Genomic DNA, 27120 nt, shown 5'->3' on the forward strand with positions numbered 1-27120 from the left:
ACCCAGATGTACAGTGCTCCCTGCCCTCCTTGGTACCAGCTCTCAATCAGCAATGGAATCCAAGCTCCCCCCACCCCGCCCAATCCCATGCAGCCCTCCTTCCCCTTCTTTTTCCCTGGTTCTCCTGTTGCCTGCTACCCACTCAGGCCCCAAGTACTGCAGGCTTCCATCTCACCACCTCCTCTCCTGACTCACTTCCTCACTTGGGAAGAATCCATTTGAAAAAATGACAGCTCAGTGTTCTAGCATTTTATTAAATCAGATAAGGAGTCTCCAAGTTGTTGCATACTGGTTTGTATAAGGGCATATCACTTGTTCACAAAGATACAGCTCAACAGTAGGATGGCAAGTCTAACATTTGAAGAACATTCAAATAAACACAGTAAAATGTCATGCAAGTTCTAGAACAGTGAATCATGATGAAACTCACTCAACTTGGCCTTTATCTTTAAAATGCAAAGTTATCTTTAACCAGAAGAAAAACTGACTACAAGTTGTCACTAGTCAGATATATATATATAGTTCCTTAAAAAACAGTCTCTTGTCACTGGTTTACTTGACTGGAAATAGGTCTAAGCACACAGAAGGTTTTTGGAAGATTTACTTCTGTCAAATATAGGCCCTGTGTTCACATAACTTCATGAAGTCAATGAGCTTACCTTCAAGCATGGATAGATGATGTCCAAACCTGGAACCCCAGCTATGGCTATTTTATTTATTTACTGATAAAACATTGTGACAATTAAAAAAATGATTCATTGAGGTTCTCAATAACCTAAGTCTATTGTAGCTTAGGTTAAGGTCAGTGCCACTAAACCCCTAAGTGATTCCAAGGATTCTAGGTTTATGGTGATGGCTGGTCTTTGCTCACATTGCCTCCAACTTACTTTCATGTCTACACCTAATTTCCACTCAACATATCAATAGGTAGGTAGGTAGGTAGACATGAACAAAGACCCCTTTATCAGCTTTGCCTCCTGTAACCTTTACTTCCTCCACCACATCTCCTGCAGAAGTTGCTCCCAGTTTAAGCCAAAAGGTCAATTCTGGATTTAAACTTGTCTGAACTAGGTCTACAGGAGTTAACATGCAAATACTGGGACAAAGTTAAATTCATTTGTCAACAGCAAACATTATAAATGTATGCTACTATCCTGCTAAACAGAAGACTTAGGAGAAGCCACAAACAGGACAACACCCACATCAAGTTTAAAAAAAAGTAATAATTTTATAGCAAGTGAATTCACCCACCAAATGCTTAATGACTACTACAACTAAAAGACAATTACAGGGGGTTGGGAATACATGTTAGATACTAACGATCTTCAAGCTTTGAAGACGTCATTGCATGAAGAAAATTATGGGAAACACTGTTCCCGATAATCACGTACACCCTTAGTGTAACATATGGAGATCACTGTCTCCGATATAGACACTGTGGTAGGCAAAAACTACCTTGTTCTTTATACATTATGGAAGACACTGCCCCCGATAATGTGAGTTAGGATTCTGACAAAGGTACTGGAAATTTTGCAAGCCTGGAGAAGTTGAGCTGTTAAGTCATGGGTATGAGTACTGCCCACAGCCTTCAGGTGACATATGTTTAGAACCCGGTCATAGTTTATGACATTTAGGAGAACTATCGTGTTTAGCTGGTCAGCTAAATACAAGTCTACCTTGACTGGCTATCCCTAATTATTTTCCAATCCTTAGCTTTATTTATTTATTTATTTATTTTGGCAGGGGGGAAGCTTGAGGCTGTTTTCTAAAACCCTCTAGTGTTGTTCATAAATGCAAAACTTCCAGTATCTATTGGGTTTTATTAGCAGATGCTGCTTTTATTCAAAAAAAACGACAGTATAACTGTCATAATTATGGAAGGCACTGCTTCCGATAATTATCTTCTATAAAAAAAACACCATTTATAGTGAACTCTGTCACTGATAAATAAACAATAAATATCTCAGTGCCAAAATGATAGAAAGCTTTCCCAAAATATAGACACTTTGGCCAAAATCTGGCAGTGTGTTCTTTAAAGTCTGACAAACTGAGTCGGAACACCTAAAACTGGTTCTCTTTCAAAATACTTTGGAAGAAAAAAAAAAAAAACAAAAAAACAAAAATAACAAATAACCAAACAGACTCACGGGAGCAGGGGACGGAGGAAAAGAAAACCCATTAAGTCTTTGGCTTCTGGTCTCCTTTGTCATAAATAATATTGAGGTGAACACATGAAGGCCTCACTCCTGCAATGAACAGTTGAACCTCATTTTATCCAGCTCAGGCACCTCCACTTCAGATCTCCCTGCAAGAAAACAAGTCCCGACTCTTCTGAAAGTTAACTGTTTCATACAGGGATGTGGAAACCAGCTAATCCTTATGGAAAGACATATATCTCGCGGGGGAATATGATCCTACAACAGAGGATCATCTCATGCAGTCACTTCAGCTCCTACCTCAAAAGATACCAGCTCATGTCCTTAGGATTTAGAGCAATAGTTTTTGTAACTGGTTCTGACATTTCTGTAACTGCAACAGGAAAGAGGCAGTGACCATTATAAAGCACTTAAAATTCTATAGATAATCGGAGAAAATCTTCTATCGAGGACATTTTTAAGTGGTTATTCAGTTTAACTTGAAGTGCAGGTACCTACCCTGTATTAAAAAAGTTGCTGCCTAAAGACATCTAGTAGTAAAGATACTCGGGTGGATTTTTAACATTAAGTTTTGTAGCCCTACTAAAAATTTAGCTCACCAGATTACCCTGCTGTTCCTAACGTAAATTACGAGTATCACATTTAAAACTCATTGTCAATGTCCCAGATGTCGCCAGAGAGGGCATTTGCAGCTCCCTGAATGGTCCAAGTAGCTAGACCCAACTGGTTTCTCAACAGTGTTTCATTAAAAGCACCGTTATTTTGATGACGCAGGCTCAGGTTCTCCAGCAGAGCCGACAGGGTGTGAGAGCCAGAGCCATAGAAGATATGTCGGAAAGGAGAGTCCCTTGGAGACACATAGGGTGACAGGAAGTGATATTCCACCTAGGAAAAGAGAATACATATCACAGCTCATCCAGTGTTGTTCTGTCTGGTGAGAAAAATCGCTGTCACACTTACTTCAAATGCTATAAAGTGGAAACTAGCACATCAAGAAAATACATTGCAGTATGCATCTCTACTCCTGAATAAAAGATGGACTCCCCAATGAAACTGTTAAATATTGAGATTTCCAGGGCTTTAGTGGGTATATACAAGATGCTTTAAACAGTTCATGGAAAACAGAATTAAAAGATTAATTATTTTTACTGTGAAACCAGATTTACAGAGGAGAAACAAAGATCTTCCATCCACTGGTTCAATCCCTAAGTGGCTGCAACAGGAGCTGCTTCTGGGTCTCCTACATGGTTGCTTAGGCCATCCTCTGCTGCTCTCCCTGGCCACAAGCAGACAGGATACAAACCGGCACCCATATGAAATCCAGGCAGTTCCAAGGTGAAGATTTAACCAGAGTGCTGTGCAGGCCCTCTCAGCAGCTTTTTGAAACTCCCTCATATATATAAAAAATTGACAAGTCTTTTTTTCATGTAGACTGGATTAAAGTAATTAAGGCTTAAAGAAAGCCTAATCTAGACCAGAGAAAAGAAAATTATGGTGGAGGGGCTCTTGCAGTAGTAGTATATTAAGCTGCCATCTGTACCACCAGCAGGGCTGCCACTCCAAGTCCTCACTACTCCAGTTCCAATCTAGCTTTCTGATAGTGAATATAGGAAAGGAACAGAAGATGGTCCAAGGACTTGAGCCCCTACACCCGTGTGGAAGACACAGAAGAAACTCCTGGTTTCAGTCTGGTCCAATCCAGGCTGCTGCAGCCATTTAAGGAGTGCAACTCTGCTTTTCAAATAAATAACTATTTAAAAATTTTAATATTTTTGATAGCCAGGCCCAGCGCAGTAGCCTAACAGCTCAAGTCCTTACCTTGAACGCGCCAGGATCCCATTTTTGCATTGGTTCTAATCCCAGCAGCCCCACTTCCCATCCAGCTCCCTGCTTGTGGCCTGGGAAAGCAGTCGAGGACAGCCCAAAGCCTTGGGAACCCTGCACCCACGTGGGAGACCCAGAGGAAACGCCTGGTTCCTGTGTTTGGATCAGCGCAGCTCAGGCTGTTGTGGCCGCTTGGGGAGTGAACCATCAATGGAACCTCTTTCTGCCTCTCCTCATCTCTGTATATCTGACTTTCTAATAAAAATAAACCAAATCTTTAAAAAAAAATTGAGAAGATTTTAACTTACTTTCATGATACGGTCATTGATTTCCCTGATGGTAAATCTGTTGGTTTTTTCTGCATTTTTGAAATCCGTCGTTAGCCTAGTAGTAGCACGGAAAAAGTCTCCACGAGCAGAATACAGCCACTGGAAGCTCAGGCCCAGCTCCTGCGACAGGAGTTCAAGATTCACCGTTAGATGCTGTATTTCTAATACATTTGATTTCTAATTTAGGTGTGGCAGATGAGAAGCTTCTGATCAAAGGAAGCAGCTCGGGAAAGCTCAAGACATAGGGAGTCAAGCACCTAGTACAACATACTCCGAGCTCCACAGGCTGTGGCATGCTCTCCTCGTAAAGCCCAGCATAATTAACTTTAGAACATTCTCAACAAGAAATTTACTGAACATAGTCTACTTTGTAAAAGTGCTATATTGTTTCTGGCTTAATTTCTCTATGATGGAAAACATTAAGCATCTTGGTTAAATGGAATTCAGAATCCAGTATTTTTTTTATAATTTTTGAACAGTTACAATTACTTTCAGAGAGACAATGAGATGTGATTGTCAACAATTTACTTCAATTAAGGCACCTGTAACAAAGATGCTAGTGCCATAGAACCAAGTAGAAATTACTCACTAACATTAATGTTTGAATACCAGACACACAGGGTCAACATTAAGACTAATTATTAGCTATGTATGTTCTTTTTCCAACCATGTCAGGTCCAAAAGGCACAGCCCAAATTCAATTGTGGAGTTCTCTAGCTTCTAGCTGTTTATGGGTCGCCTGGAATACATGAATCACAGAAAACACAACTCTGGATTCTGAAATCTTTGCTGTGTTCTACCCAGAAAAACTTCCACAGCCTTCAACTTTTTTCCAAATGGGTTATGGATTCTAAGCAAAATCATACCTTAGCTTACTTTTAAAACGTACCTTGGCTACCAATTCTATCCCTCCCCAAGGAACAGCAAAACATTAAACAGTTTGATACTTGTACAATAAGAACCCTATTTTGGTCAGTGCTTACCTTGATATCCGCTCTGTATTGGTTCAGTTCCCTCAGAAATGAGAGGATTTTGTTGTTGTACATCTCATAATCTAGGTTCAACTCAATGTCGTGGGTGAGTTTAATAATGAAGTGACCGGCTACCTCTGCTGCTGTGCGAACCATCTTGTCCAGCTGAGGGACCTTCCCAATCAGTATATCGTAGGTATCCATGGTGGTACCCAGGAAAGGATAATCTGTGTCCTGCAAGGCAACGGCTCACACTGAAGCTGCCCATTCAAGCTCCCTTAGCTCACCCGTTCCCAACCCAAGTGCCTCTTCTGTTTGAAAAAATCACTTTTGCTACTTCCTGTGAATCTGACTTATTTTATCCCTAAAATGTCTGTTTCTTCTAGGCTCCACAGAATTCTATTCCATTTCATACACCTGAACAGATGTATGGTCAAATCCCTTGAGGTTGTATGTATGCCTTTAGGAAGTCTGATCCATGTTAATGCGGAAAGAAAAGTGTGCACAAATGTATTTTCAGTATAGAGTGTGACTAATGAGGCAAAATTACCTTCTTTCTATTCATACAATCCTAAATCATAGACTTTTCTAGGCAACCTCACCTCCTTTTTCAAATGTTCCCTCTAACCAGTGTCCTTGGCGATAACCTCACCGATGCCTCTGGTTTTCACCTCAAGCACCTTTACTACTGCACCTTACTCAGCACTGCTAGCTTCCAGCAGCTCAAGCCACATTTGAAACTTACAAAAAACATGACTTCAAAAGATCAAAGAGAAATCATCCATAAATTCTTCAGCCATAAGACCTGATACTTCATTCTCAGTGTACTGAAAAGTCATCATAACCAGAGCTCCACAACAGTCATCCTGCTATTGTTCAGGCTAAGAGATTTCTTAGCTATGCTAACTCTAGATTTTCCACTTTTCCCTCATTTCAGACTTTTTCCACTTGGTCACCGCTAAAAATACTGGGAGGGAAAAGCCCAGTAGAGACCTAGCTTCTACTGAATTGGCAAAGCTAGAGTCAGGAGCTTCCACAGTCTCAGGGAAAATGAAGGCTCTCTTTACCCTCAGAGCTAGCTTTCCAACTCCAGCATTTCCATACAGAAGCCTTCAGCATTCTGGTTATTCTGCCTGGTCTGTAGTCCCTCCTGACTGGGTTGTAATAAATCCAGTCCCTTTGCTCTAAACCTGTTGAGTTAGAACTCATGGCAACCTAACATGCTTGGGGTTTGCACTTCTGCCCAGGGCCTTGGCTAAGAGACCAAAATCATCTCTGGACAAACTTCAAGCACTGCCTTTTCAAGAACATCTAGAGCAGCACTGTCCAATCTGACTGCCTGATGGAAACATTCTATGCCTATGTTGTCCAACAGAGTCCCTGGCTGTCACTCAAAAAAAAGCCTTACTAAAACTCGTACTTCAATGACGAAATTTTAGCAATAAACTCAAATGTGAATTAGGCTGAGATAAACAAGACTTTATAACACAGATTGTTAATAAACTCAATGAGAAAGTAAATATAAGAAGCTCTAACAGATGATACTTCACTTACCTCACAAAACCAGAAAGAAACCGATGGGATTCCAGAATAAGCAAGGAAAGGGAAAGCAGCATCATCCAAAGAAAATTTCTCACTGCAAGGAAAAGTGAAAATTGTCTTCAGAAAGTTTAAGAGACAAAAAGACAAAAAACAAAAAACAAAAACAAAAATACTCTACCCCAAATACATTTAAAATTGAATCTCACAAGGTAAAAGTAAACCCACAGCCAGGTTCATTTAAATCTCTACTTTCAAACATGCTACTGGTCTACTGGCTTGTTCATTCATTTTTCTCAACTTACACTTTGCTGATCCAGTTGCTATCCTGATAAAGATACTGTCCAGTAAGTGGATGCTTCACCTGAAGGCAAAAAATAAATTTCACATTAAAATTAATCTAGCATTTTCCCTATAAACATCTATAAAACATCAAATTTTAATCATATCTTCTTAAACTTCAGAAAAATCAAAACACTCTCAAACTTAAGTTATTCCCTTTAGTTTCTCCGTTGGTTTTTTCAGGGAGAGGGAAAGTGTCTTCCTTCTCAATCAACATTCCCGTTCTATCCTTCATGGTTTGCCTTGTGTTTAGCACATTTTATACTTCAAACCCGACGCCCAGGGATATTACTGCCTCATTTGAGACCCTCTAGAAATTCTAATTTCCCACGAGACCAAGACAGAGTTCTTCTATCTGACCTTTATTGCTCTCCAACTTATAACGTGTTAATATACATACAGCGTCCGGCTCCATTCGGCAGATACCCTCTTTTCGTACGTTCTTCTATCATTTCAAACTGTGGCAGCTCGCGAATCTGTCTTTATGCAATGAATATTTCTAGGCCATATTTAAGTTTTAGGTATAATTCAAGTCCATTAAAACCTTCTTGAAAATCTGACTTTACAGACAGTACCCTGGGGGGACCTTTAACACAGTTCAGGCCTCACAGCACTTTATTGGATGTTCCAACAAATACATGCCATCTATTCTTTGAGATGAGATCCCATCACACACCAACTGTTTCACCTTACATAGTCCAACAGCCAGGGAGCCAAAAAACCCAAAGTATGCCATAAGTAATATTGCTACAGAATTTACTCCAAATTCTTGCTACTGGTCATGGTTCCAGTAACGTGATACGTTATTATTAGGTATATACTCACATCTTGCATTGTTTTCTCAATAAGTGTATACAACAGTGGACTGGCAGAAACCTTGAAGTTTCTGGTGCCTGCAAAGAAATTATTTTAGTGGCATTGCCACTTTTCTAGTTGAGCAGTTTTCAAAATTACATTTATACATCTAAACAGCATGACTTTACCTAATGTCAATGGCCTGCCACAATTAGTTAAAATTCAGGAGTCAAATTCTTCAGCAACTTAGATCAACCTGATTCAACGGCGGCTCCCATTCCTTGAATTTGCATAGTTTAAGTTGTTAAAATATTTATTTGAAAAGTAAAATTACATAGAAGGAATGAGAGATCTTCCATTGCTGGTTCATTCCCCAAATGACCACGGTGGCCAGAGCTGGGTCAGGCTGGAAACCAGAAGCCTGGAAGGGTGGCACCAGAACCAAATACTTGGGCCATCTTGTGCTGCCTCCCCAGCTGCACCAGCTGAGAACTGAATCAGAAGTGGAACAGGCAGGACTCAAACAGGTACCCATGTGATGCTATAGTTCATACACTGCAAATGCTTAATGCAATAAGGATTTAATTTTTTAAAGGCAGTTTAGGTCCATAGTAAAATTAAAAATTTCCCATGTATCTCCTGCCCTGACACACTGTACTATCTCTTCTGGTATCAATACCTTGACTGCTTTTAAAGTATTTCAGTCATCTGCTAATTACAGTATGGGAAAGCAATGACCAATCTATTATGAAGTTTTTTTTCTAACCAATTCCCTTTTCTTCAATGTAATCACTTTGCTACTCTCAGTTCTGATTACTTTCAGTGATGCTGTGTTCCAGCAGGATGTAAAATCAGTTTCTTCTGGTCTACAACATGGTCCAGCCCAGACATTCTAAATCTTCAGTGCATCTTCAAGCATTCACCTGGAATGCTTGTTAAAACAGTAGGTTGGATTCATGCTCCAGATTGACTAAATTCTTATTCAAAGTGCCCAGGTGATATTGATGCTACCTGGGGGCCACCCAGGCAGGAATGCCCCAGGGCCAAAGCAGAGCACCGAGGATGGTTAAATTAATCCAACTCTTCCATGTGGGTGACAGAATCCCAACTACCTGAGCCACAATCATGGCCTTCCACAGTGTGTATTACAAATAGGCCGAAATCAGAAGCTGGAGCTGGAAATTGAACTCAAGTAGGACATAGGCATCCAACCACTAAACCACACTCCTGTCTCTCTCTCCCTCTGCTGTTTTCTAAGTCATCTACATGAATCCATCACTAGCTAGCAAACATGATACTTACCAAGGACAACTTTATCCAGGTTAATGTAAGCGAAAGCCTTTAAATGCAAAGACGCAAGGTATCCCTAGAAGGGAAGGGAAAACACTACTATAATGTGCTTTTAACTATTTGTTAATTAATTCATGCTAATTAATACATTTATCACTTACAATAGATACTAGGGATTTACTCTGAACTCTAGAATCTATTGAGCCGAAGAATATGAAGACAAAACAGGACAATCAAATAAAAAAGAGCCTGGATTCTGGAGAACAGCTTTAGCTTCAGACCAGCTCAGGTGCCCATTCCAGGCAAGGCAGACCTATAAATAATACCTCTAGCCATTCCGTGGCACCAACAGCTCCGAAGTCTCCAGCACTCCAGCTGGCAAAGATGATGCTTCTACTGGGTTTAAATCCACCTGAAAGAATGGGGAAAAAATTAGCCTTACATTTGGGAAAGATTACAGTCAGGCAGCTGACATAAGATGAATCAAAAGCTTCTAATTCAAGATAGCACACTTACAGATAAATAGGAATAAATAAAACTAACCTAACAGGAGCTCATCTGCAAACAGGATTTCAAGTATGCAACAGTAAAGAACTTAACAGAAGTAACCCTTCCAGCTCCAAATTGAAGCCACTCAGTAAGATGTATATCATCTTTGCAAAAAAAAAGTTCCGTTTAGAGAAAAGTCATTTAAGATCCTAGATTACTAGACCCAGTGCAGCAGCCTAGCAGCTGAAATCCTTACCTTGAATGCACCGGCATCCCATATAAGTGCCAGTTCTAATTCTGGTGACCCTGCTTCCCATCCAGCTCTCTCCTTGAGGCCTGGGAAAGCAGTTGAGGATGGGCCAAGGCCTTGGGGACCCTTGGGGACTCATGTGGGAGACATAGAAGAGCTACTAGCTTTTGATCAGCACAGCTCCAGCCATTGCACACACTTGGGCAGTGAATTATCAGACGGAAGACCTTCCTCTCCGTCTCTCCTCCTCTCTCTATGTATGACTTTGTAATAATAAATCTTAAAAAGGATCCTGGATTATTGCAAAATCATGAAATAGAATAAAAATTCTTGAATTTTTATCTGTGGCAGCTCCATCCCACCCACTTCAATTGCCTATCTAGGATATGAACATTTGAGAACCAGGATGGGGGCCCGGGACAGTGGCCTCATGGCTAAAATTCTCGCCTTGAACATGCCGGGATCCCATGTGGGTACCGGTTCTAATCCCAGTGGCTCCACTTCCCATGCAGCTCCCTGCTTGTGGCCTGGGAAAGCAGTCAAGGACGGCCCAAAGCCTTGGGAGCCTGCACCTGTGTGGGAGGCCTGGAGGAGCTCCTGGCTCCTGGCTTTGGATTGGCACAGAACTGGCCATTGCACTCACTTGGGGAGTGAATCATCGGACAGAGGATCTTCCTCTGTCTCTCCTCCTCTCTGTATATCTAACTTTGTAATGAAGATGGGAATAAATCTTTAAAAAAAAAAGTAAGCAGAACAAAATTTTAACTGCTGATAGGCCTTGGGTCATGAGTATAAAGGTATTCCACAGCTTTCTGATCGTTTACGAGCTAATACATCATTCTGGATGTTTTAAACTAAGAATTAGGCATCAATATAATATTTTTTCAATGTTGTTATATTACATCATACATTGAATTCCTGCTGCCATCAAGATAGGTTTTGGACAGCTGTTAGAAGGTAAAGGTGGCTCCAAAAAAAGACAATAGGCCTTCAACAAAGTTCTGAAGGTTACAAATATAGCACAAATCAGCCAGACTACAGGCAAAACAGAGCAAAGTATATAGCTATATGCAGCATGTAAAGTATTCAAAGCTACCAACATTCGTACTCTACCTTTTAAGACCATATCCGAGAATATCCGGGCCAGTTCCAATAGGAGAGCCGTTCCTACACTGGCCTTTGCTGCTCCTGGTCCCCAGGAGTCTCTTTGGGCCCCTACTACAATATAGCGATCTAAAACACAAAACAGAAAAGGTAACCCGCATAATGAGCTTTGAAGCCTTTTTCTAACACTGAAATCTAGAATAGGCACCAATAGAGGGGCACAATTCTAACACATGCATTAAGGATAAGAGCCTGACTTTAGATCTCTTCCTGTCCTTGATAACATTACTACTTTTTTCCTCCTTACCAATGAAGTTTACTAATTCCTTGTGTTCACTTAATTGCTTAATAAGTAATAAATAATGCTCTATTCTTTTTTTAAAAAATTGGGTTTTGTTGTTGTTTTCTTTTCAAGAACTATCTGAAGAGAGCTCCTATCCTTCCTCCACATGCCTACAGAGGTAGAGGGCCCCAGCTCAAGCTGAAAGCCAGGATTTCAGCGCAGGCTTCTTCAATCCACGGCTCCTTGAGCTGCTGTCTCCCAGCCTCCCAGAGTGCGCCTTAGCAGGAAGGAGAACTCGGAAGCAGAGCTGGAACTCAAATATCAAGCATATCAACAGCTAGGCTAAACACCCACCCCTCCTTTAAAAATTACATTACATTACTTTCCTTACTAAATGCTCAATCAAATGATATGTTTAGCAGATTACAAATGATATGATTACATGTAATGTTTATTATCTGTCTCCTTAGGAAAAATATTGTGGGGCTGGTGTTTTAACACAGAAGTTAAGCCACTGTTTGTGATGCCAACTTCCCACAGTAGAGTGCTGGTCCGAGTCTGTGTGTTCTGCTTCAAAGCAGCTCCCTGATACTGTGCCCGGGAAAGTAGTGACAATGGCCCAAGTACTCGGACCCGTGTGGAGACTCTAGTGCAGTTCTTGGCTCCTAACTCTGGCCTAGTCCCGCTCTGTACCACCTAGGAAGTAAACCAATGGATGGAAGATTCGCTCTCTCCCTTTCAAATAAACAAATAGAAAATAAGCCTCACTCCCTGCCAGTTCACAACTTTAAATAATTTTACCATCTCAACCAGTTTTTAAGCCATTTTTCTGGAGCTTTGATATCTCTCAATAAAAGTGATTCCCAAAATAGGTCACTTGAGGACAGACAAGCCAGCCCCCTTTCCTCCCCTGGTCACAGAAAACAGAACAACAAAGCCAAACCAAAGGTGTCACCTGGTTCCTCAAAGCCTTTAATGACTCCAAAGATGTTGAGAATTCGAATCTCTTTCAGCACATTGTTGACACTGAGCTTCACAGTCTTATCCTGGGATAACTGCAGCTTACAGGAAGCATCTATTTGCCACTCTGAAGGACAGTTTCCTTCCATATTTCTGCAAGTAGGAAAAGACCGTTAGAGTTTTCATCTTGTTACTTTTCTCAGGTTGATAAATTCATCCTACCCTGTATGCAGTGAAATTCTGGGCTAACAGAACAAAAGAACATATAAAATTTGTTTTCTAGCCATAAACCACTTACTTGGGTTTTCCTCCAATATGTGGGCAGTCAACTAAAACCTGTTAACTTCCTACTTTTACAAGCAATGTCCAGCAGCTAAAGTCTTTACCTTGCCCACTCCGGGATCCCAAATGAAAACCATGTAGTACCACCTAGCTCCAGTGAGACTGGCCTTCATTCAGAATTAACACCACCTGCTGACGTGGATGTGGGGAGAAAGGCACCCTCCTCCACCGCTGGTGGGAGTTTGGGCTAATACAACCACTGTGGGAATCAATATGGAGAGTGCTTAGAGAATTGCCAATAAGTTTGCCATATGATCCAGCTATCCTGCTCTTAGGAATATACCCAATAGAAATGAAATCTGCATATGAGAAGGGGATACGTAATCCTATATTTGCAGCAGCACAATCTACAAGAGCAAAGACATGGAAACAATCCAGATGTGCTTCCAAAGAAGAGTGGTTAAAGAAACTGTGGTACATCTACTCCATGGAATATTATTCAGCTATTAAGAAGAATGAATTATGCCATTTACAACTAGGTGGTCCCAACTAGACACCATTATGCTCAGTTAAATGAGTCAATCATAAAAGAATAAATACCATATGTTCTCTCTAATATAAGGAAACCATCACGGAAAGTAGCTTTAATAACCCAATCCATACTGTTTTTTGGGGGGGGAGAGGGGGAAGGGGCAGCATCCCATGTGTCTTGATGTTTTTTATTTCAGTTTTGTTTATTCCAAATGTCTCTTTTCTTGTTGAATTCATCATTGGCTCATGGCATCATTTTTCCCCAAGAGACATTTGTGTTTCTTTTTTGTCACTCATGTGTTGGTTACTCAGTGGCGCATTTCTTCACGTTGCTGTAATTTGTTGATGTTGATGTTGTAGCTGTTCTAACTCATACCAGTTGTTGACCTCGTTTCATGGCTTCTCCATTATGGAAATGTATAGTGTTAGAGTACTGGGGTCTATCATATACAGATGTGGGGGCAGAATGGAACATGCATTCCTGCTTCCAGATGAAAGATGGATCCCCAATGAAACTGTTAGACATGTGTAGACAATGGGATGCTGGATTGTCTGACATTATCTGTACCAACAATGTTGGGGTTCACTTAAATAAGAGACTGATAGAATTATGATTCTTTATGAAAGACTACACCATTAAACTGAGGGGCCTGTTGCTGTAGCCTAGCAGCTAATGTCCTTGTCTTGCACACTCCAGGATCCCAAATGGGCACCAATTCTAATCCTGGTGGCCCTGTTTCCTATCCAACTCCCTACCTGTGGCCTGGAAAAGCAGTTGAGGATGGCCCAAGACCTTGGGACCCTGTACCTGCAAGAGAGACCCTGGAAGAAGCTCCTGGTTCCTGACTTACAGAGTGAATCAACGGATGGAAAATCTTCCTCTGTCTCCCCTCCTCTCTGCATATCTGACTTCCAATTTAAAAATCTTAAAAGTCTAAGAGCCAGCACCATGATGTAAAGTAAAGCATCTACCTGCAGTGCTGGCATCCCATTTGGGTCCCAGCTCATCTACTTCCGATCCAGCTCCATGCTAAAAGTGCCTGGGAAAGCAATAAAAAGATGGCCCAAGTCCTTGGGCTCCTGCACCTAGACCCAGAAGCTCCTGAATCCTAGCTTCAGATCCACTTACTTTCTGCCACTGCAGCCACTTGGGGAGTGAACCAGTGGATGGAATATATTTCCCTCTGTCTCTTCTGTATGTAAATCTGAATTCCAATAAAATAAATAAATCTAAAAGATAGATACTAACACATAGGGAGGATATCCAGAAAAAGCATTCGCGATCACAAAGCATCTAAATCCCAAAAATATTGAGTCAGCAGACAGGAAAATCGTGCTGCTAAGAAGAAAACAAGTCCAGAGCTAATGAGCCTACCAGGAAATGAAATTTCAACATAAACTCAGATTTTCCCTAATACTGGAATGGCAGCAAATTGCATAACCATAGAAAATACTCAAGCAGGAACTATGTCAGGAATCCTACACTGGATAATCTAGGCGAGGGCTTGAGAATTTATAAATCTGATGTCCATGGTTAAGACCACATTATCAAAGAAAACTATCATTCTTCACTATTCATAAAATATCATTCTATAGGACAAAACTGCAAAAGAAGAACTTACCCAAACAGTTTCTCTGCAGCCTCTCTGGAAATCGTTTGGACTGGGATATTAGGCAATCCTGATGACTGAGACGGGGGAAACTGAGTGTGGTTGAAAGAAGGAAAGCCAGGTGTGTAAGGGTCACCGGTTCCCAGGTGAGCCTGGTAAGACAAGAAGGAGCTCCATCAGGCACTTACTGAGACTTGGTACTGAAGCTACAGCCTAAGCTTAGCCTAGCAGTTTAAGTTCTCAAAGGCTGAATGACTTTAAAATATCTGCGACTCTCCTTTGTATATGGCAACAGATGTCAAATTTGGAATTCAAACAAAAATAATAAAATCTCTAAGTAGTAATCTATCTTCTTGCTTCATGCTAAAATTTTCCCAGAATAGCGCCTGATATGGAAGGTACAGTTCCAATTAATTATTTAAAGAACCCTAACCCTCATTTTCTCAAGATGTAAGAACTTACATGTCCAAAGAGTGGAAGGTCTGCCTTCACAATGGGAAATCTCGCCTGATCCATGTATATCAAGACACCAACTGCATTTAAGCGTTCAGCATTTGCAACCTAAGGGAAAAAAACACCCATACAGCTCAGAAAACTAAGATCTTACTGCACAAATAACATACTGATTAAATTTAATTATAAAAGCCTAATGATAACAGAGAATCAAATTTACACTCTCCAATAGTTAAATGGTATTTAGGGGAAACATTCCATTAAATTACGAAGAGTCTAGAAAAAAAATGAAAACCTATCCAACAGAACTACTGACTTAGGATATGTCCCAGTCTAGTCCCTTGGCAGTTTGCCTTCTGGTCTTCCTTTATGTAAAACGCAATTGCAACTGAGCTCTGCTGGCATACTAAAATAGATGACACACATGATGCACACTGTGTCACCAGGCAATACTGATTCTTTTCACTTAAAAACAACTGTCAGCCCCTGGCACAACAGCCTAGTGGCCGGTACAACGACTCGGGGAGTGAACCAGTGGATGGAAGATCTTCCTCTGCATCTCCTCTCTGTAAATCTGCGCTTTCAATAACAATAAATCTTTAAAAAAAAAATTCAAATAGAAAGGTCACAGTTTTGAAATATGCTATGACTTTATGTGGTTAAAACTTACTTGATTGTTCAGCACTTTATTATTAATAAGTTATCAGAATGTAGGAAAATGAACAAGAAACAACATTTTGCTTAATAGTAGGATATCAATTTTTTTCATGGTCAATAGTTACCTTTTCAGCAAAAGTAATTTTCCCTGCTCTTACAATCACTAAGGATCCATTCACAGGAGACTTCAAATTCTCAAAGTCTTCTTTGGTGCCAAAATTAGCATGGATTAGCTTGCCCTAAAACAAGGACATTATATCCCATGAGCATTACAGTGTAAGAACAAACACAGAATCTAACAGAGAAGGGAAAGCTCAAAAGTCTCAAGTAGGGAAAAAGGGTCAAGGTCTTAAGATGATGTATGAGGCATCTAAAGTGAGAACGTGCAAGAGCTATCTCGAATGCAGTCAGGATTCCTGCTGCCTTGCACTCGCTAACCCATGCTGCCAAAATCTCAATCTAAAGGGTATCTTACACTTCACACTTTTTCCGTGTTGGGCAGCAGAAAGGGGTAGCAGGATGTACATGTAAAGCTTTGCTAGGGAGAACCAATTACATCAAGCCCTACACCCAAGTCTCACACGGCTTGGGACATACCAGCAATGGTTTGAATTGAAAACTCGAATTAATAAATCTATTAAGCATCATACTTGATTGATGATCTATAAAAACATCATGAATAATGTATGTTGTGAAAAGATGATGCAGATGGCAAGAATTTTTGCACCAAACTAAATTTATCTTGTAATTTCATTTTCCCACAAACTTTCTGAAGAACTCTCATACAAGCTGTCATCAGAATGTTACTAAACTCAGGTTTAGATGAGCAGCTATAAACTGAAGTTAACAATCAAATTATCTAATTACGGAAAGCCTACAGGTGAATAAAATCCTTCAATGAGCCATCTACCTACCCAAAGTCCAGGGAAAGTGATAAGGAACATATGACCAGGAAGGTAGAGAACTGTCAAGCTTGATCTGACTCAGAAGGTAACCACCTAGGCTTGGTGCAATAGTCTAGTGCTAAATCCTTGCCTTGCATGCACCGGTATCCCATATGGGTGCCAGTTCTAATCCCAGAAGCCCCACTTCTCATCCAGCTCCCTGCTTGTATCCTCAAAATCCAGTTGAGGACAGCCCAAAGCCTTGGGACTCTTCAACCTGCAAGAAGCTCCTAGCTTCAGATGGGCTCCGCTCTGGTCATGCTGGCCACTTGGGGAGTGAACCAGAAGATGGAAGATACATCTCTCTGTAAATCTGACTTTCCAATGAATTAAATAAATAAATCTATCTAAAAAATGAAAGAAGGTGACCACCAGATATACCCTGCCATAAAACATTTTTAAGCCAAAAATAATCTGCCTATTTTCCAATTCTGTATTAGTTTGGTCATATATGCCTAAAGCCACAAAGATGAAGTATTACAGAATTTGGCTTAGTGGTTGGCACAATAGTGTAGTGGTTAAAGTCCTCGCCTTGCACTCACCAGGATCTCATATGGTAGCCAGTTCTAATCCCTGAAGCTCTACTTCCCATCCAGCTCCTTGCTTGTGGCCTGGGAAAGCAGTGGAGGATTGGCCCAATGCCTTTGGACCCTGCACCCACGTGAGAGATCCAAGTAGAAACTCCTGGCTCCTGGCTTCAGACTGGCTCAGCTCTAGCCATTGTGGCCGCTTGGGGAGTGAACCATCGGATGGAAGATGATCTTCTCTGTCTCTCCTCCTCTCTGTATATCTGACTACCCAATAAACATAAATAGATCTTTTTAAAAAAAATTTGGCTGATGTGAACTCTGGTGTGCAGTATGCTAAGCAGACATCTGCGACACCAACATCCCATGTGAGTATTGACTTGCGTCTCAGCTGTTCCACTTTACATTCAGCTCCCTGCTAATGCACCTAGGAAAGCAGCAGAAGATGGCCTAAGTGCCCGGGCCCTGTCACCCACATGGGTGAATCAAGGGAGTCAAGTTTCTGGCTTTGGCCAAGCCTAGCCCTGGATGCTGAAGCCATTTGGGGATGAACCAGTAGATCTGTCTCTTCCTCCTGTTATTACTCTGCCTTTCAAACAAACGAATTTTTTAAAAGATTTATCTTACGTATTTGAAAGGTAGAGTTACAGAGGAAGGGATAGACAGAGAGGTCTTCAATATATTGGTTCACACTCCAAATGGCCTCAATGGCCTGTGCTGGACCAGGCTAAAGCCAGGGGTCAGGAGTTTCTTCTGGGTCTCCCATATTAGTGCAATAGCCCAGTGCTTTCCCAGGCACATTTCTGCGGGTGGCAATTTAACAGGCTACGCCACAACATCAAGCCCTAAAATATTAAGCCATGATGCGTATCCTTCCACACAAGGGAGACTCTAGTACATTCATGCATTTAGCATTTATCAGGCACTCTCCCAGGATCTGGGAAATGGCAATAAAATACACCTAACTCCTAATGCCTTATGGAAACAAATGGAATGAATAATATCAGGTACCATAAGTATTAAGAAGAAAAATAGAATAAGGGGGAAGTGATTGGCAAGAGGGCATTTTTAACAAAATAACCAAGAAAATGCCCTTCCCAAAAGTACAAGTTATCCAAGTAAGGAAATTATTTTCAATGTCAATGCTCTGGAAGACTGGATCAGGTAAGGGAAAAAGATGGGAGCATGCTTGGGCGGGAGTGTTCAAGAGCAGCAAGGAAGTTAAGGAGCCAGAGCAGCGAATGCAAGACCACTGAAGGCTGTGCAGACTTTAATAAGAATTCTGAATTCTATCATGACTGTGTCACCACAGATCTGTGAACCTCCAGATCAGTATATCTTACAAGTAAACTTATACTAGAACTCCTATTCTCATGAAGATATTAAGCTTTGAATTATTAGGCAGGACAAAGGGACTCACTTACTTACCGTAACTGTGGTAGCCTTACTGTATGCCACATAACCCACAGGATTCTCCACCAGGTAGGGTGCCTCATTGTTCTTATTCTGGAGGGTCACTGAGTTTTGCATACTGTTGAGAGAAGATTTTTAATTAAAATGAAGCTAACGGCTTGCTAAGAAAAATAATTAGTAGCTTTAATATATTTAAGCACATGACTTGCATTACCTGGTCTAAAGAAATACAGCTATGATTCTTAGCCTTTTTAAGTATCACTTTTTTTAAAAAGCAAACTTAAAAGCAGCTACTACTAGAGTCAGTATGCCATGTTTCAACATACCTGTCTTTGACCTGAATCTTCACAAAATGTTCATCACGCCAGACTTTGTTAAGTTTAAAGTCATGAAACTGATTTTCAATAAAATAGGCAAGGTTTTCATCATTCTGAGATCCAGCATCACGAGGGATATAAGAATTTTCATTCAGTTTCCTGGGAAGGAAAATAAAAGTGTCCAATAGAGTTTACTTTAAAAAGGGAAAAAAAAATGTTTTTCATTCAAGAATCATCAAGGCAGAGGTATGAGAGTCTTGAAAGCTACAGTAAGCTAACAAAAATGGTAACGGTGAACTGTATGTCTCAAGAAGACACTAAAAATTTAAGGAGGTAGCAGCGGGGGGGGGGGGGGGGGGGAGAGGAGCAAGCTAATCTTCCACTGTGGCACTGGTGTCTCATATGGACACCGGCTTGGCTGTTCCACTGCTGATCCAGCTCCCTGCTAACGGACTGAGAAAGCAAGAGAGGGCTCAAGTCCTTGGGACTCTGCACCCGTGTGGGAGACCCAGAAGCTCTTGGCACTGTGCTTCGGATGCCTCAGCTCTGGCCCTTTTGGCCATTTGAGGAATGAACCATAGAACAGAAGCGCTCCAACTCTGACTTTAAAGGAAAATTATAAATCTTAAAAAAAAAAAAAAAAGCAAACATATGCAGTTACTACATGGTCTAGATGAAAGCTACTGATGTCCTGGCTTTACAAGAGGTGAAAATGAAAAAAATGAGAGCAAGCAAGCTGCAAGGACCAAAGACCTGCCAGGTCCTCAGAAGTTGTTAACTTTTGCCCAGACTAGCACAGTTCCGATTCTTCACACACCCACCAGCTTGCCGTTGAACGTCACCCAGACCATCACCCTTGTTTTGTTCCAGTGCTCCCAGGAAGCACGCAGAGTCTGCTGAGGCAGTTCTGCAGAATGGGACGCAGCTCAGGCTGACCTGATGGTGTTGGTGAACTCCGTGCTATCCAGTTTCTTGGACAACAGTGTCTTAAGGTCTTCCCAATACAGCTGAGGTGGTATCACTGGCAACTCCTCGGCTGGCTCTGCATCTTCTGACTCTAGCACCTCTGTTTCCGTCGAGCTGCCACACTCAGCTTTCTGTTCTGCGCGTTTGCAATTGCCCAAGTAGCCAATCATGAACCCTAAGGATCAAAAGACATTTCAGAGCCGAACTCTGCCAATTATCATTTTATAATCTATCCCTGTTGGCAGTACTAGTTCTGTTAAGCCTGAAAAATACCAGTTTTAATAAAATTCTAAGTGGTATGCAAGTTATCATCCTTGTTAGGTTTGCCTATTGGAACCATTTAATCCCCTACAGGTAGGTAGGTATCTTTTCATTCCAAAAGCTTCCTTTGAACCAACCTCAGGCTGAATTTCTCTGTCACAAACATCCCATATTCATGTGTACATGTGCACATTATATTGAAATGAATCATCTGTCTCTTTCCCACCAGACTAAATGCCCAGAATAGTGGCATTTAAAAGGCACAAGATACACAGATGCAGAGCTATAATAATGGACTACCCTCAGCTTGTTCTAAGGAACACTGAAGTTTCGAATGGCCATTCTTACCAACTATGAAAAAAATGAGTAGCGCGATGACCGCACAGCACAGTGTCCCAGTGCGCCTTTTCGGTTTTGTGACGGTGGTTTTCACGCTGGGGTCAGGATTCTCCTCTTCTTCCATAGCCAACTTCATCTCCACACGACTGTTATCGCCATCTACTTGCCGGGCCAGACTAAACCGGGTATATGACAATGGTTCTCCACCGAACTGGGAAGGTTTTTTTGAAAAAGAAGCATATTATGAAGGAGACAAAGGGACAGTTATATTTACAATAAAGTCTAGTCATGTACTATTCTTGTAAGAGAAGTTTTCCTTTGAACCAGCATTCGTCCTGTCAGGGGGCTAGCTCAGGGCTCAGCTCTTGCGTATCTGTCTCTCACGTTTCTAACTCCCTGAATTCTCCTTCATCCTGAAGCTCAATTTCTCATAATTAACCTCTTCCAGCACCGAATCTAGCCCTTCTTTGTGGCATCAGTTATGCTCAAGATCACCAGTTGAAATACTTGATGATCACTTTAGGTACTACTTCATGGTGACCAAGTGAAATGCATGCTACTGTACTTCACTTTCTTGTAGATGCAGAAATAAAAGAGAAAGAAGCTTACCAAATTGGAAAATGCTGATCTGGCTTGATCCATCATGCTGAGCTGCCCCGCAGAGGAACCTGGTAAATGGAAAGGAAAGTCAATGAGATAGACACCAATGTACCAGGTTAGGGCCTTCCATTACTAGGTTACATTAATTATTAAAGGCACTTTTTAATGCTACTATAGAGTCTAGGAGCACGGCAATGGTATTGTTCTGGAGGAGAGGAAGATGCTGAAGTATTTAAAGATAAATGACCATGATGCCTGCAGCTTACTTTAAGAGGGTTCCTTTTTAAAAAGTATATGACAAAGCAACAACAACAGCCAACCAGCTATTGGTAAATCCAGCTAAATGACAGTCAATGTACTGTTCTCATTTTTCTAGCAGGTTTCAAATTTCAAAATCAAAATGTAGAGAAAACTGGTTAGAATGCCTCCCTTAATAAGCAAAATTGAGTAATCAAATTCAGTGGCTGGAGAAATTAAAAAAGACAGTAAATGACCTGAACACACACACACACACACACACACACACACACACACACACACACACACACGCAGAATTTAAAATGGCTTATGGCTACAAAGATAACAGAGCCTAAGAAAAGCAGTAAGATCCTTCCGCTTAAATGAACAGGCCTTAGAAGATCTGACATCTTTGGAACAAAAACAGCACACACAGAATGCTGCAATTTTACAGATGGAGCAGCCAATTATGAGAGGTTAAATAACTGGTCAAAGTAGGAACTGACTACCTAGCTGATGTTCAATGGATTACAGAAAGTATGTTCTCATCTCTAGAAACTAAGGAAACTAATCAAAGCAAAATATACCTTGCAAACAAGAAAAGGTGCTGTTAAAACCTTGACACAAACTCTGTCACTGCGGATGGGTGGAGGTGTGTGACCAGGCTGATTTGTGGGTTAAGCCGCTGCCTGCAGGGCTGGCATTCCTTATCCGAGCACTAGTTCAAACCCCAGGTGCTCAACAATCTGTCATGGAAAGCAGTGGAGGATGCTCCACATACTTGCTCCCTCTAATTAATTTAGCTTGTGTAAACCTAGATGCTTGAAGGTGATATGATGATGAAATTTGCAAGTTGAACATTCATTACATTCATTGTACAAAGATTGTGTCTATTTGCAAGTACATCAGTAAAACTAATAGCACATTAAATTCCCACTTAGCACAAAGCAAGCTGTAAGGGATATCAAAATTGTGAAATGTAAGATACTATATAAGCTGGCATTTGAAAAATTCTTTCTAAAACCTGTATTAACCACCCCCCCCCAATTTTTTTAAATCACCAAGCATTAAAGACCAGCACCAGACGCATTAGAACTATTCTCACAGGCACAATCTTTAGCCCCTGCTGGTGGAAAAAGCTTATCATTACCGCTGCACAGACCCAATCAGCAGGGCCAGAACCACAGGGCCCCACCCTGAGGCAATTTTAATCAGCCTTTTCTGGGAAAAAAACAGCTTGCCAGTTTAGCCCTCATCTAAACCAGCCTTTTTCAAGTGTTCTAGTTTCAAATAAATAGGCATTTGGTGCTGGCCTTTCTGCTTGAGCTCTTTGCTGCTGTGCCTCCTGGGAGGTATGAAGCAATGACTCAAATACGTGGGTCCCTGCCATCAGTGTGGCAGACCTAAACTGAGTGATAGGCTTTTCGTTCCTCGTTTGGGCCAGCCCTTTGTCCTGGCCGTTACAGGCATTTGGGGTGTGAACTAGCAGCTGGAAGACCTCTCTACCTTTAAAATAAGTTAGCAAAAAAGTAATCAATTATAGCAAGACTGAGGATCTGCAGAAACTGATAGATATTAAAACATACAACTGGGCCAGGTACAGTAGCTTAGTAGCTAAAGTTCTGGCCTTGAATACGCTGGAATCCTATATGGATGCCGGTTTATATCCGGGCTGCTCTACTTCCTTTCCAGCTCCCTGCTTGTGGCCTGGGAAAACAGTAGAGGACGGCCTAAAACCTTGGGACCCTGCACCTGCATGGGAGACCTGGAAGAAGCTCCTGGCTCCTGGCTTCAGATAGGCTAATCTCTGGCTGTTGTGGCCACTTGGGAGTGAACCAGCAGATGGAAAATCTTTCTGTCATTCCTCCTTTCTGCATGCCTGACTGTCCATAAAAATAAACCTTTTTAAAAAATTATGGCATAAAAGAAATCATTGGGGAGGCAGGCAGAAACTATGACCTACACAAATCTCCTTTATAGCAAAGTCACTCTTCCAAAATGACCTTAACAGACAGTCAAAAAGCTTCCTATTTAAATAGATTGCATTGCTAAAAGACCATATGCAACAAGACCAAACATTCTTCTGGATGGGCTATCATCACTGGGATAGTCACTCATTAGTGACCCATCTCTGGTGATCCAAAATTCCCAACTTGTCACACTAATAGTGACGGTTAAGCCAGCAATACATAGCCCCTCATGAGACAGGAGGAGATTCCGAAACACTACTAACAGCAAAAATAACAGCTTCTTTAAAACTCAACTACTTCAGGCCCGGCGGCATGGCATAGTGGTTAAAGTCCTCGCCTTGAACGCGCTGGGATCCCATATGGGCGCCGGGTTCTAATCCTGGCAGCTCCACTTCCCATCCAGCTCCCTGCTTGTGGCCTGGGAAGGCAGTTGAGGACAGCCCAAGGCTTTGGGACCCTGCACCGGTGTGGGAGGCCTGGAAGAAGTTCCTGGCTCCTGGCTTTGGGTTGGCATAGCATGGGCCGTTGTGCTCTCTTGGGGAGTGAATCATCAGATGGAAGATCTTCCTCTCTTTATCTCTCCTCTTCTCTGTATATCTGACTTTGTAATAAAAATAAATAAATCTTAAAAAAAAAAAACCTCAACTACCTCATTGATGCTTTCTGGCAATACAGCATTATCTTTAACTATTTTGGGGTGTCTCAAAACCAGAGATCTGCAAATAATACATATAGCCAAAGGGGGATTATTCAGCAAGGCACTTGCATAATGCACCTAAGATGCTGCCCCATTTTTCTTAAGAACAAGCCATTTCCTTGTTATTACTGAGGAGCCTATTTCAGTTTAGAAAACAGAGCTCGTATGAGATGAAGCTGCTGTTTGCTTTTAGATGTGTTATTTACTTGAAAAGTAAAGAGGGAGAGAAAGAACAGAGATCTTCCATCTGCCCAACTGCCCTTAACGGCCAGGTCCCCCAGGACGTGCGTTAGCAGAAAGCTGGGATTGGAAGCAGAGCAAGGAGGGGCCTGGACCCTGTCCTCCGGACGACGTGCAGGTGTGTTAACGCCTGCACCAAATATGCCCTCACCACCTGTTTTGGAGGCCTTCTCAGCCCAGTAACTATCTTTTTTTTTTTTTTAAACAAGACGACTTTAATCCTTTTTTACCCACTAACATTCTTCCTGCTCTTTGAGTCCTACTCATGTCTTCCAGGGGCAGCTCAAGAACCATCTATCTAAGAAGCATTCTCCCATTTCCCTCTACTGTTAATACTGAACTATGTGGCAATTAATGAACAATAGATTAACAACACTGGAGAATTCCTTGATACATGGGAGATTCTAAGTGATATAAAAAATATACCCACAAACATGTATTGACCCAGAACTTGCTGACAGCCAAGTCCCAAGTCTAACTTTAGGTGTCTAAAGGGAAAGGGCTGAGGAAGAAATTTCAGAACACAGGTATTGCACAGTTGGAAGGTGGGGATCACTTCAAGTCACTGCAATCTCTGTATTGAGCGCCCCACTGGAGACCAGGTGGAAGGCTCAGAGACTCATTTTATAGAGGTCAGCTCAAGGTTTAAAAAGTCACGCTGTCAGTAACTGCCTCTGGCTAGAGGACTGTGTTCCCCACACAGCTCCTCCACCCAGCCTTAGCTGCACTGCCACCTTTGCCAGACAAGGACATCTCATCAAAGAAACAATAAAGGGCGTGACATCGATCTCCAAGAAACTTCTTTTACAATGGAATTGTCTTTGGGAGACATACTTTGTAGACAAAACCAGCAGGGCCCCAAGGCTCTCTCAGGAGGGGGTCAATTCTGGAAATTTGCTCCTATGTCACCCTGTGGATGAGGTTCAACTCCCCAGCCGGAGGACTGAATCAGCAGCTAGGATTTCCAGCCTCATACCTTAGTCTGGAATAAAGGGTATCAAGTAGCCAAACACTTCTGTAACAGGACAACTATTTCCTACTTCAATCCTCTACACACACACACACACACACACACACACACACACCCCAGCAGCTCCTATCCTCTACACACACACACACACACACACACACACACACACACACACACACACACACACACACACACACACACACACACACACACACACACACACACACACACACACACACACACACACACACACACACACACACACACACACACACACACACACACACACACACCCCCCAGCAGCTGCTGGCAAGTCCCCGGAATAGGAGACGCACTCAAGGTGACCCACCGCAAGGGGAGTGCGGCCAGGGAGAGCAATCTTCATCAAATCTTATTTCCTCAGCCAGCCTCCCCGTCACCACCTTTGAGAGCTGTCCAACAGCCACAGCCACACACAATAGGCCCGGGGCAGGCCCCTTGCATCGCCCCTTCACTTCCCAACACGTACACACACGCGCGCGCGGACATACGCAAGGCCGCAGCGGCCAGGCCGCCTCCAGCCTCTAGCAGATCCCTAACCACAACACCTGCGGCCTTCAGTCTGCAATTCCAGCCGCCCGGGACCGCAGGGCGCAGGCTGTCCCCGAGATCAACCGCCACACGTGTGCGCGCGCACACACACACACACACACACACACACACACACTCGCAACCCAATCCCGCACAGCTCCGTCCCCTAGGGCAGCAGGCCAAGACCGGGGTCTAGTGAGGAGTCCAAGGTCACCCACGGACCCCAGGGCCCACTTCCTGGAGCAGCCACGTGCGCCCGGGGCAGCAGGCCTGCGTGGCCGCGGTCGTTCGCGAACCCCTCCACGCGGGGCCCGTCCCGGACAGAAGGTCTGGCGGTGTTCAAAGGGAGAGAGCGAGGGGGTGAGGACAAGATGGAGCTCCGGGGAGCCGCGAGGACGCTTAAGGGACATCATCTCGGTCTCGGAACCTCGTGGAGTAGCCACTGGCCTTCCCCCTCATCCCCGAACGGGGAGGGACGCTGCTTCCCGACTGCACCTGCAGCCCCGCGCTCTCCCGGGCGCCCCAGCCGCCTTCCCGCACGCGGGGCGCCGCTGCATCCCGCCGGCCTCCCTCCCCGCTGCTCCCCAAAGCCTGCTGGACAGCACCGGGGCGAGGGCCGACCCCCGGGGAAGGCTCGGCTCCGAGCCCGCCGAGCTGTGGAAGCGGCGCGTCACTCACACAGGCGCCTCCTCCGTCCGCCGACAGCGCGGCCAACACCGGCGATCCCGACGCCCTCTGAAGGTACACACGACCCAAACGGGCGGTTTATACGCTGGACCCGCCCTCTCGGCAGGAGTTGCGTCACTTCCGTCTCACGTATCTCTACCTACGGCAAGGAGAGCGCCGGGGGCGAGGGATGCGTGCGCACCCGGACGGAGTGTCCTGCGCTGAGGGAGCGCGAGGTGGGGACCGAGTGCCTCCAGAAAAGGCGCCAAAACGGCAGGTGGCACGGAGGGAGGCGGCCGATTGGAGCGGCCGCTTCCGCCGCGGCGTCCTTCTTCGCGGGCGCAGCCGCCGAGAGTTCTGGGCCTAACCTTGACTGACCTAACAGTCCCTCAAGGACAAGGTCAGCTGTGTTACTGTGGACTCCCCGAAGCAGTTCCACTGGAATGCTATGCTATGTTTCTACAACCCCAAAAATACCTTAGGGGAAAAAAGGCAGTTAACAACAAAATGCAAATAGCCGTTCATTAGAAATACTAAC

The 27120-nt window shown here is 42.9% G+C and overlaps 1 protein-coding gene across 2 annotated transcripts; it reads right to left on the reverse strand.

Moving 5' to 3' along the window:
- Positions 1-234: 234 nt before the first annotated feature.
- Positions 235-26630, reverse strand: TFRC (transferrin receptor). 2 transcript variants are annotated; one of them, XM_041003120.1, is made up of 19 exons: positions 26595-26629; positions 21242-21300; positions 20642-20843; positions 20003-20207; positions 19076-19225; positions 18765-18867; positions 15991-16104; positions 15218-15316; positions 14768-14907; positions 12328-12485; positions 11099-11218; positions 9573-9658; positions 9259-9322; positions 7987-8054; positions 7125-7183; positions 6835-6916; positions 5293-5514; positions 4289-4429; positions 235-3041 (listed from the first exon to the last, which is right to left on the reverse strand). In XM_041003120.1, the coding sequence occupies exons 2-19, from the start codon at positions 21275-21277 to the stop codon at positions 2799-2801; spliced, it is 2292 nt and encodes a 763-aa protein (XP_040859054.1). In that variant the 5' UTR covers positions 21278-21300; positions 26595-26629; the 3' UTR covers positions 235-2798. The 2 variants fall into 2 exon arrangements, with proteins under 2 accessions (XP_040859054.1, XP_040859055.1); XM_041003121.1 differs by lacking the exon at positions 15991-16104 and having other exon boundaries at positions 26595-26630.
- Between the last annotated feature and the right edge of the window lie 490 nt (positions 26631-27120).

This window comes from Ochotona curzoniae, unplaced genomic scaffold, assembly GCF_017591425.1.
Source record: "Ochotona curzoniae isolate NIBS_2020 unplaced genomic scaffold, NIBS_Ocur_1.0 scaffold_2587, whole genome shotgun sequence".
Lineage (NCBI taxonomy): Eukaryota > Metazoa > Chordata > Mammalia > Lagomorpha > Ochotonidae > Ochotona > Ochotona curzoniae.

Bases quoted from the DNA above. Each gene is read 5' to 3' on its own strand.
- TFRC (XM_041003120.1), bottom strand. From the start codon at position 21,277: ATGATGGATCAAGCCAGATCAGCATTTTCCAATTTG. The intron at 20,844-21,241 runs GTAAGCTTCTTT...AAACCTTCCCAG, and splicing joins GATCAGCATTTTCCAATTTG to TTCGGTGGAGAACCATTGTC. The intron at 16,105-18,764 runs GTAAGTAAGTGA...TCCTTGTTTTAG, and splicing joins GTAAGGCTACCACAGTTACG to GGCAAGCTAATCCATGCTAA.